General features: G+C 39.7%; 1 protein-coding gene across 5 annotated transcripts in view; it reads right to left on the bottom strand.

Annotated features, from left to right (window-relative positions):
* Positions 1 to 12,297, bottom strand: part of mdn1 (midasin AAA ATPase 1) — a 219,081-nt gene that overhangs the window by 140,760 nt on the left and 66,024 nt on the right. For all 5 annotated transcript variants that reach the window (XM_086018242.1, XM_086018239.1, XM_086018240.1 and 2 more), the window contains exons 34-38: positions 4,838 to 5,068; positions 4,562 to 4,750; positions 1,566 to 1,774; positions 1,332 to 1,454; positions 1,041 to 1,238 (exon numbers count right to left, since the gene is read on the bottom strand). In XM_086018242.1, the coding sequence (XP_085874368.1) occupies positions 1,041 to 1,238; positions 1,332 to 1,454; positions 1,566 to 1,774; positions 4,562 to 4,750; positions 4,838 to 5,068 (950 nt within the window). The remainder of the gene's footprint in view (positions 1 to 1,040; positions 1,239 to 1,331; positions 1,455 to 1,565; positions 1,775 to 4,561; positions 4,751 to 4,837; positions 5,069 to 12,297) is intronic.

The raw sequence follows: 12,297 nt of genomic DNA, 5'->3' as shown, positions 1-12,297 counted from the left end.
AACCCGATTTTACGATTACGATTTCTTTGTAAAATAAAAAATAATCAAAAATGAAGTATTTTGAATGTCTTTTATTTAAACTTAATTTTTCTTTCTTTGAACTCAAAAAATGCCAGTTAATTTAACTTAATACACACACAACACTACAGATCTATATTTGACCGATTTATTAAAAACGCCTGAGCAAATAGCAGAATCGCCAGTAGTCGTGGATGTTGTTGTTGTTATCGGACTGCGCGCTCGTGGGAGGAAGCGGGAATGCAAAGGAAACTACGGTGGCTTAGATACACCAATAATAAAAAATAAATAAAATCGAACTTGCCGATTGGGACGTTTTTAAAATAGTTTTATCCAGAAAATTCGGTTACGGTTCAAAATCGCTTAATCGAGCAGCCCTACCTGAAAGTATTATTATCTGTCTACATATGTTTAACATAATTTGAGTTCAAATATACATTGCTTTAAGGGTTATAACCAGGGACGCACTTCATCTTCAATGCCGTGATAATGGACTGATTAGGGATGCAAGACCAATTTTCAGTTTCTGATTTTGATTCATTCAAAATCTTTTTCTTTTAAACAAAATGACTCAATTTACAACTAAAAGATCTTTTTACATTAACATCTGCATTTTGTTCTTGTTGCAAACAGTAACTTTTTGTAACTTTACAAAAACTTGAAAACTTTTGACTGTTTAACTAGGTTTTTGTCATTGTCAGTGTTCTGTTAGAACTAAACATGAAGATAAATAAATGTACAATAGATTAAATCTGTTTGTGATGAAAATGTTGATATCAATTATTTTATTTTATTTTTTACACCGATGCCTATTTCAGGAAATGTAAATTGGTTTTAAATCTATTTACGATTAATCGTTTACATCCCTAGCGTAAATTATTTGTAGATTTTCGTTTTCACGGCCCAGGCCCTATTAATCCCCCCCATTTGCGGTGTTATTGCCAGTTTCATGTGATATATTAAACTGCAAATGAAACAAACAAACAAAAACAACAAGTAACTTTTTATTAACTCTTTACTACCTGTGTGAATCTGTTAAGGAAGGATTTGGGAAGCCCTTTACGGCCACCACCTTGTGTGTACGGGTTCTGACAGCCAAAGATTTTGGTCTTCTGTCGCTGAACTTGGAAGGTCATGCCTAGCTCAGGAATGAAGATTTCTGCTCTGTGATCAAAGCAGGCATTCAGTCCTTCCAACACTGATTGTGACGCCAGATTCAGCTGTTAGCATAAAGCAAAAGGGACTTTCATTGACTTGTTCTGGGTGGGCAACTGCGAAGCAACAGTGAGTATATTACTTTAACTGGATTGTACCTCATCTAAGAGAACCCAGTTCCCTGCCTTCAATGCAGCCAGAAGTGGACCATCGCGCCATGCAAATTCTCCTCCCTTCCCTCCCTCTACAGGTAGATCAGTCCCGAACAAATCTGTGACATCCTGCCAGGAAAATGTACATCATCACTATTGGAGCATTTTACATGTGTACTTCCAGGCCATTTCAGAGGATGACAGACAGGTACATAACAGGTATATGAAGGAATACTTAACTGTTTGCTCTGACAAGTTGATTCTGACCAGACAGTTCCCTGAAGCTTTTGCCAGTGCAGATACAAGACTAGTCTTCCCCACACCAGGTGATCCCTCCAGCAGAACAGGCCTCTGAAGTTTCAATGCCCGCAAAAGCCTCAGAGCATTCATTGCAGTAGTGCCTGCTGCAATGGTGTAGTCGGATAGGATATTGCTCTCAGCTAGAGGACCTGTATGGACACAGGGTATGTCTCAATTTGAAAAAGTAGTAGTAAAATAAATTTTAATATGTTAACTGGAGGATTTACCAACACTATTGGGACAAATACAGTCTCTCCTGGTTAGAGGCTTAAAACTACAGTCAAGGTGAATGAGAATCAGAATAATTTCTTAATGGCCACACAACAAAGTTGGTGGAATTTGTTTTCAGTACAGCAGTTAAAGCTTACATTTCTCCTGTGTCCTATTCCATCATCAACATCAATACACCAAAAATAGTCACATCCATGTTAATGCACAGGTTACATCAAGCCAAAGATAGATTTAAAGTTCTTATGGGTGTTGGGGAAAAATTGTTCTTAAATCTAACAGTCTTTGTTGTGATGGCCTGTAGCGCCTCCCTGAGGGCAACTGTGTGAACAGGTGGTGAGCGGGGTGTGTGTGATCTGAAGTGATTCTTACTGCTCGCTGCGTGACGCGTCTTTGGTACAGTGTGTCTATGGATCGGAGTGTGTGACCAATAATTCTGGAAGATTTGATGATGATGCATTCAAGTTTAGAGCGAGAGTGAAGCAGAGTGGAGGGGGATAGATGGGACTGGGTAGCTGTTCAAACCTCCCGTACAAGGTGTTCAGCTGATCCAGCAGGTCTTTGTCAGTGTCCATGGTGGGGGCAGAGCTTTGTTTATAGTTTGTCGTGTATTTGATTTTTCTCCAAACAGTCCTGGTGTCATTTGTAGCAACCTGCTGTTCCAAATTGTGTGCATACTTAGATTTGGCTTTCCTGATGGCAGCTCTCAGTTCATATTTGGCAGCCCTGTATTTCCCCATATCACCCTCACTGAACTTTTTGTGACGTAAATCCTGTATGTCCTCTGTGAACCATGGTTTATTGTTACTGTAGACTTTGGCGGTTTTGGTGGGGATGCACGTCCTGACGCAGAAGTTTATGTATGACGTCACTATGATTGTCAGCTCCCGCAAATTAGCAGCCCTGCATGGAATATTCCCCAATCAGTACAGTCGAGGCAGCCCCGCAGAGTGTCGATAGTGGCCGTCGTCCAACAGTGAACCACTTTGGATTGTGGACGGCTAGATTTAAGTTTCTGCCTGTACTGTGGGACGAGCAGGAGTGTGGCGTGGTCTGATCTGCCCAGCGGCGCCCTAGGATGATTAAGCATTTTCTATCAGAGCGACTTTGGACTTTGTATATTGGGGTTTACCCCGGTGGACGAGAGGGTAGCCTCCATCCGCCTTATGGTGGGAGGATGGGTCCTGACTGTTGTTTGTGCCTATGCACCAAACAGCAGTGCAGAGTACCCACCCTTTGTGGAGTCTTTGGAGGGTGTGCTGGAGAGTGATCCCCCTAGGGACTCCATCGTTCTGCTGGGGGACTTCAATGCTTACGTGGACAGTGCTCAGTGAGACCTGGAAGGACGTGATTGTGAGGAAAGGCCCCTCTGATCTGAACCCGAGTAATGTTTTGTTACTGGACTGATGTGCTTGTCACGGATTGTCCATAACGAACACCATGTTCAAACATAAGGGTGTCCATATATGCACTTGGCACCAGGACACCTTAGGCCGCAGTTTGATGACTGACTTTGTACTCGTGTCATCGGATTTGCGGCCGCATGTTTTGGACACTCAGGCGAAGAGAGGAGTGGAGCTGTCAACTGATGGCCGCCTGGTGGTGTGTTTGCTGTGATGTTGGGGGAAGTTGCTAGTTCGACCCGGCAGACCCAAACGTATTGTAAGGGTTTGCTGGGAACGTCTGGCAGAATCCCGTGTCAGAAGGAGTTCCAAATCCCATCCCCGGCAGAGCTTCTCCCAAGCTTCTCTGGGGGAGGCGGGGGACATTGAGTCGGAGTGGAGCATGTTTCGTGCCTCCATTGTCGAGGCAGCTGGTCGGAGCTGTGGCCGTAAGGTGGTCGGTGCCTGTCGTGGTGGCAATCCTTTGACACGCTGGTGGAAACCAGTTTGTTGCAATATACTACGTTATAGTGCAAAAAAAGGTGTTTTTTTTGTTACAGGTGCATACCACATTTTGATTGTGTAATATGTAGATCAATTTACTACTTTTAAATTATGCATACTAGTGAAGAAAAACAAAACTTTTTCTGATAAAGTTTAAATTACCACAAAATTAAAAACCTATACAAGTGTTAATTTTAGTTTTCTTTAGCACATAGCATTTTCCCAACTTAATCCTCTGATTTCACTACCTTCCGTTACAAAAAAAAAAAAAAAAAAAGGTCTTGGTGCCCAAGAAGAGTGAAATACTGTACGTATACAAGTACTTCTTTTTGATAATTACAGCTAAAAATTTTAAGGCCAGAATATCACCAATTTAAGTCGCTCCCTTATTTATAAACATGTCAAGAATGATGGCTTAAGTTGCAAAGTTTAATACAAGTTGAATGTACTATCCGCTTAATTGTCTTCATGATTAGTTTGTACATAGATTTCAAGATTTCAAGCTGTAAGCAAATGATGCTTATAAGCGCAGCAGCTTTCTGCTGCGACTTGCCGCGATTTATATATTATCCGATTAGTCGACTAATCACGACTACTGTAAGTGATTAGTCGACTAGCAAAATAATCGTTTGTAGCAGCCCTAGATAGACCGATGTTTTTTTTTCAGCACAGATGCCGATTATTTTTTTTAAATAGTATGGGGTGTTAAGTATATTGCTGACAATTCCTTCCATTCGAGTATATGTAGAGTTAACCCAGCAATTCATAATGTGGAATACAATCCAGACATACACGTATAGAATGCAGCACCTCGAACTATACCTAAAGGAATGAAGAAGGGGTTGATGCCAAAGAAGTCTTTGCCCCACAGAGGTTCTCGCGGAAGGCTGCTGTCATAGATTCTAAGTGCATCCTGATCCCGTTTATTCATTTTGCTCAGGCGGCTATGCAAGAAGCCCAAGCACATCTTGCGTGCCATGATAGCATTGTTGGAGCTGGACACAGTAGATCCTTAAAAAAGAAATAGGAAAAAAACATGTCTTTGTTTTTTAACATTTCCTATGAAGTAAAAGGGCGAGGAGAAGACAATTTGCCCACCTGAACCAATACCATCAATATAAACCAGACACGCAGCGTGGATAAGAGCTTGAGCAATGTCCTGCTTGAGGTCCAACGCTGCACCACCTTGGTAGTCATCCCGTTTACACACAGCATTCAGGTAGTTAACCCATGAAAGGATGTCTCTGACGCTGATGATACAATGTCGGCCAAAATCCTGAAGGTTCAACCACTCAATGAAATCCAGAATCAGGTCTGCAACATCAGCACCTATGTGGCACAATTTAAAACAAAAGAAACAAGAAAAAAGTGTAAGAAGCCTAACATTTGTTAAGTACAGTGCATTAAAAAGTACTCAATGTTAAACCTAGAACACTGACCAAAACATGACTCATAAGCTGTATAACAACCTCTATGACCACAATTTGATTCTTTTTTTTTTGTACTTTTTTAATGTTATTTTTATTTTTCCACAGAAGAGAAGGGAGTAGCAAAAAGCAGAAAAAATGTCATCTCAGAGGCACAGCCACACAGCCCAAAACTGGATAAATGTTGACAATTTCTAGTTTAGCGACCTTGTGTTTTGCGTGACGACACTCTTGACGAACGTAATGTTGTTACGCTGCTCCGCTCTCAAGCATTGTGGATTGAGTGGCTGTTGTGTGGGCGCGAGAAAACGTTTGTACTGTATGTACTGTGACGTGAAAAATTATTTGGCGACTTCCTGATTTTTCTTACCACCCCCCACTTGCCACTTAAAATTTGCAAGACATTTCTAGCTTCACAAAGACAACCAAAGTAAACAAAATGCAGTTTCCAAATCATTCCATTTATCAAAAGCGAGTTAGCTAGTGTTGACACGATACCAACATTTTGACTTCGATACTATACCTGCATAAAATACCTCGATACCGAAACGGCGCCTCGACAAAAACCTAAAATCAGCAAAATCATAACCGACAAAAGAATTTAAAAAAAAAGTGTTATTAATTCAAATTATTAAGATATGCTTGATAAGAGAAAAACATTTTAAACCTTGTTAAACATTTATGAACATTTGCACATATGAGGTAGAGTGAGTTACGGTAAATTATTATAATATTACACAGTTTCTTTCTATACTTGATTATAATTTATAGACTACATGTAAATTAAACTAAAAAAACTAGTTCACATTTCTTTATTTAAGCGTCACAAGTAGAAAATGTGCACAGAGGTTTATAGAGCCATTAGTGTGACATCTACTAAAATGCAGTATTGAGCAGGGTATGATCATTTTCATGGTCAGATATGCAGCTGCATAACTTGTATGCTTCTTGGACACAGAATTCGCCAATTTCTATTTTAAGAATGACATTTTTTTAAAATAATTAGATCAATGCCTACATTTATACGTTTATATAAGCATAATGTATACAGTACATATCAATGTATGTACATATATACTTAATTCACTACAAGTTTTTACATTACATGCCATATTCTTGACCTATTTGACGGAATTTCATGTCATCCATTGTTGATATTGACAATACCGGTACATTTGTACCGTTATGGTCAAGCAAGTATGTTTAACTGATCATGATTCAATGTAATGCTGCTTTGAGTGTGTGTGCATGCGTGTGTCTCCTCTTCTCTAATCCACTCCCAGCTAGTCGAATGCCTTAAGAAATTGTGAACAACATAATTCACACTCTATTTATTTTTGAGGTAAGTGTTAGGTGCAAATGAGTTAAGTGCATCACAGGCTGTCGCTGTTTAACCCGCAATAGTCAGCGAGGTGCTTGGCCAAATTGGACGTGTTCCCGCCTCGAGCCACGGTAGTTTTAAAACAAGGCTTAAGTGGTATTTTTTGCCATGTTGGTCGTCTTGCCATGCTCGGCCATATAAGCAAAAAAGATAAATTTTGCGCGTCACGATTGTCAACGAGGAGCGGAGATGCAGCCAGCGCTTCAATGCTTCCTCACAGCTCACACGCAGAAGGGGGCGTGCCACTTAAAAACGTTTTGCAATTGTCGGTAGACAGGTGGCTATGCGTGTATGTTTACTTGTCTTTAAGACAGAGTTGGTGAGCCATGTGTGCTTTAATTTTTTTTAATTTATTATTTATTTATTTAAATACAGGTGTTAAAAAAAATGTTATCGAGCCATTCTGATGCTAAAAAATCGGGGTACCCGGTATCCCATGCGACACTAAATTCATTTGCAAGACCAAGGAAAAATATTCAAAAACGTCCAAGTGTGATAAATATACAAACAAAAATTTTAAAAATAAGCAATCAGAAATGTGTCAAATAAATTTTCAGTATACTGTATGATTGTCACTCACAATGCCACCAACATCTCATGATACTGTATTTTTGAAAAGATTCAGTGCATCTGAGGAAATCTCTGTATTTATAACAAGGCAAGGTCGAAAAGCAACACTCAATGCCTGTGACCTTCAATACCTCAAGCGTGCAAAAATGCAAGCACAAACATTGTGTAAAGTAGTTTTACACGGGATACCGGTACCAATATCGTACCACCATTTCTCTGTGTTAAAAACAGCTCAACTGAACACAGGGTATATTTGCCTTTTTCGCCATCCTCTCCTCCTTCTCCACCCACCTCTCAGCAGTAATGCAAAGTACAGCATCTTATGCTTTTTATTTGAATGTATTTTCAGGGTTTTTTTATACAACGTAAATTTCGACTTTAACAGTGAAATCTGACATACGCGTGAATTTGTGTTACATCGCCAGTTGAGGAACAAAAATCTTGCTTGACTAACGGAATCAAATGTATTGTCAATATCAACGATGGATGAATAAAATGCACTCAAATAGGTGAAGATTATGGCATGCGATGTAAAAACTGATAGTGGTACATCTACTTATGAAATTAATTGGTTCTAGAAAAAATTTCTGAAGTAAAAAAATTTAAGTCAAGTTTCAAGCAGAGACACGTTTTCCATGTAAATGCCCTAATCCAGACATGTCAAGGTCAAGGCCCGTGGGCCGGATGTGGCCGGAGAAGGTTGAGAAGGTTTTCTACGGCCCCTGGGATGATATTGCTTTTATTATTAGATCTGGCCAACAACATATACATATATACATATATACATATACATATACACATATATACATACATATACATATATATACATATACATATATACACTATATATATATATACACTATATATATATATATACATACATACATACATATATACATACATATATACATATATATATATATATATGTATGTATATATTGATTGATTGATTCAAACGAATACTGTGGTCTACTGTATCGAAAGCTGCAGTCAAATCCAACAAAACGAAACATACGTAGTCTCCAGTGTCATTTGCCAGGAAGATGTCATTAAAAACACGTAGCAGGGCTGACTCTGTGCTATGCATCTTCTTGAAGCCTGACTGGAAAACTTTCATTATATTGTGTCCATCCAAGAAAGAGCTTCACTGTGAGTGCACCACTTTTTCCAGAATTTTAGACATAAAAGGCAGCTTGGAAATGAGTCTAAAATTGGATAGCACAGCTTGATAAAGGCCATTTTTTCAGCAGGGGTTACACTACAACACATATGTCAAAGTCAAGGCACGCGGGCCGGAAGTTTTTTTACGGCCCCTGGGTTGATATTGCTTTGTTAATAGATCCGGCCCGCAGACCGCAGTCAGCAAGCCGGTGTGGGTAGCAGATGTGATCTGGTCCTTCGCGCCTGCATATGACGTCACGCTTTAAAATATATTGTAGCGTCTTCCAAGAACACAGATGTAGTTTAATGATCACATTTTATTAGTTCCAACTGGCTACAATGCAGTACGACAACCGTTCAGTCAAAAAAGAGCAACGGCTCTCCTGTTCGTCCTCCGCTCCTCTCGCTAGCATGCCCTCCTGTCCAGCCGCACGATGCATTCATTAACCTCGGAAACAAAACAACTTGGCAAGACACAAGTTCGACCACAACACAGATAATCCAATTCGTTATACTATTTCTGTAACATATTTCTTTGCATCTATGTTTGCCACCCCCTGGCTGTTGTTATAACGAACATTACCGCTACTTTTGCGAGGATCGTCTGTTCTGAGATGTCCCACACTGTGAGCAGGCATTGAACGCTCCTCGAGGGCTGAGTGTTGATAGCGGGAGACGTGGTTTCTTTTGATTCTCCTCCTTCGACACTGCTAGCTAGTAGTTTGTTCGTGCCAGCAAACTCCATAGTTGCAGATTTTCCTGTGTTTCACCACGTTTGTTGTTGTGTGTAAATGTTAAAAGGTGAGTTCAGTAATTTAATTTAGGTTCATGTCTGGTAACTGCTGAACATAATAGCCTAGATATGTTCTCGTGAGTGATGTCACGTTGATGAACACGAGTTATTTATTTCGGCTAGTATGCTTACTATTCTAGTGATGAAACGTGTGAATGTGTATTGTATGTATTGTTTGGCTGTTTAATTTCTTAATGTAGTGAATTGTAATATTTAGGCATGTTGTTAACTAATGGATATGCATTGGATGATGTTGCTAGGTTATTCTTTGTCTGTGTTGTTGCAGACCGCCATAAATAGACGTGTCAAGTGAAATGCGGACCTGTGTTTTCTGACAGGATCACCCACATTCATACCTTGTCACTCTAAAATAGAGTCAGCTGGAGACGTCAGACTAATCATATGACCCTCTCAGTTTTACTCACATTATGTATAGTTCATAAAATCTTGCAGTCCGAGTCAACCAGAAAATTGTTTCCAGTTTGGCAGAAGAAACGCAAACGGAAGTAATGTACGAGCTGCCTCGCAAAAGTAGCAGTAATGTAGTTTATTTTATTTTTATTTAGTAACTCCAAAGATAAAAACACAACAGCCAGGGGGTGACAAACATAGAGGCAAAGAAATATATTACAGAAATATAAAGCGTGACATAATCAGCAGGCACGAAGGACCCGATCCAATCTGGACATTTAAAGAATTTCAATGAACATTCTATCAGTCCGGCCCTCGGCTTGTCGCAAAATGTTTTATTTGGCCCTCCTCCGTCCATTTGACTTTGACACCCCTGCACTACAGCATGCTTAAACTGTTGGGGGACCACACCAGAAGACAGGCTGCTGTTGATAATGGCCAAAACCGATTTACCAATTGTCGGGACAATCTTCTTAAAGAAGTATGGAGGAATGGAGTCATAAGGGGAGCCCGATGGTTTCATATGGCAAACCACATCCTCCAAAAACGTCAAAGGAATCGTTTGTCTGCTACATGAAATATTAATTATTTTGTAGGTGTTGAATATCTGGGAAAACTTCAGGTTTTCAAGGGTAATTCCAAACCCGACCTTAGGTTTTGGGGAGCTGTTGAGCCAGGTGCTTTAGGCCTTAATGGGTTAACACGGCAGCAACTTTGCTGATTAAAACGGAACAGAATCAAGAGAAAATAAACAGTACTTGTTGTTATTTAGTTAATGACCACCTTTTATTGTTCTACTACAGGGGTCACCAAGTCCTGTGCTCAAGGGCACGTATCCTGCATGTTTTCCATCTCTCCCTGCTCGCAACACACCTGTTTCAAATGATCTGTATCGTTATCAGGCTTCTGAAAAGCTTGCTGATGAGCTGATCATTTCAATCAAGTGTGTTGCAGCATGGAGAGATGGAAAACATGCAGGTTAGGTGCCCTTGAGGACCGGACTTGGTGACCCCTGTTCTACTACATACGACATATGCAATAACCTAGTGCATAGCGCCCTCACCTGTTGAGCTCCTTCACCTGCAGTCACATCCTGTTAATGGCAAATTTATTGTATTGAATTGTACTGTAATAACGGTTAGAGCGCTCCTAGCGGTGGATGAAAAAGCCACAGAGTAGCCACACCGGACTATAAATCGCATAGTTCAAAACTTCGGAAAAAAGTAGCGGCTCCAAGTCTGGAAAATACGGTAGGTTTCTTAAAGTTTAATTTGCATGTAGTCTATAAAATATACATTAGAAAGTATAGAAAGACAGTGTAATATATTTATCTCACTCCCCCATAGGCCCACAAACAGATGCATTCCCTGATATTTTGAATTAATTAAAAAAAAAAGGAAAAAAAACTAATTTGAAGTTATTTTGGCGGCTTTAATTCTGATGCTATTGCCTATTTTGATTTTTATCCAGGTACAGTTTTGGTACCTGTATCGAGGTACTTTATGCAGGTATAGTTTCTCAAGTCAAAATGTTGGTATCATGACAACACTACTACAGTATATTTAGCAACATCTCTGACCCGCCGAGTGAGTATTTTTCAAACAAGTGACTTACAACGAGGCCAAATGTGGTCTTGATGTTCGCAACATTATTACAGTATTTCCTGCACGGTGGATGAAATCGGGGGATTTTTCTTAATCATAATTTGGGAGTCTCAACAAAAAATGGTTAATTCATGTTCACAGTTAGTGCGCAAAATGTCAGCACACTTAAATCTAAAAAATGATGCACAATGTAGACATACTTTTTGGGAATGTTCAATAAACAGTGAAATAATGTTCATATGTGTAGAGTATATATATATAATTTGAATGACTGCTTGTAATTGAGTTTCACCATTTTTTATTTCCTTATTTGAACAACATATACCATATGTCACAGGTGGGCAACTCCGGTCTTTGAGGGACGGTATCCTGGATGTTTTGTATGTCTCCCTGCTCCAATAAATCTGATTCAAACGATCAGGATCTTTACAGAGCTTCTGCCGAGCTTGCTGATGAGCTGATCATTTGAATCGGGTGTGTTTGTTACTTGTGTATCACATATCTTTCTCCCATACATTTCTTTTAGCAGTATTGCGATATGACTGACAATCAATCATTTGGGTCATGACACCGGTGATGATCAAACAGTTTTATCTCTTGTTGGTGTGTGTGCCATAGTTGTCAAGCGACCCAATCTGTTTGTATTTTTTTTCCCGTTCAGCCAGCATTACAGTATTTAAATATTAATCGGTACAGAATGATTGGTATCTGCATCCCCCTCAAATATTTCTCCCATTATAAAAAAACATTGCTCAAAAAATATAATTCAACCAAATATTCAGCAGGTATTCTGTCAGACATGATGCCACCTGAAATTACAATCTGTATCTGTCAGCATTGATCTAGAGCCACTTTTAGTCCACAGTCTGTAAAAGTGGCTAGAGCCACTTTTAGTCCACAGTCTGTAAAAGTGGCTCAACACAGGTGGAGTAGTAGATTTACTAACCTGTGGCTTTACAACACACCTCACCTAAAAGAAACATTGCCAAGTCCAAAGTCCAAATTAACGCAACAATGTAGGTTGCCCCAATAAAGTACTTTGTATTTAGATCAATAGCGACAGAAACAATGGAATTCAACGCAAAGGGGCGTGGACAATGAGTCTTGAGTGTTAAACTTCACATACTGGTTACGGCTAGCAGTGTTCTGCCTGGTTTGCCGGAAGCTGACAAAACGGATAATCTTAAACACGGATAAACAACCCCCAACCT

This window comes from Filicampus tigris, chromosome 20 (genome assembly GCF_054856515.1).
Source record: "Filicampus tigris isolate MCC_2025a chromosome 20, RoL_Ftig_1.0, whole genome shotgun sequence".
NCBI lineage: Eukaryota > Metazoa > Chordata > Actinopteri > Syngnathiformes > Syngnathidae > Filicampus > Filicampus tigris.
This window is presented reverse-complemented; position numbering and strand designations above follow the sequence as displayed.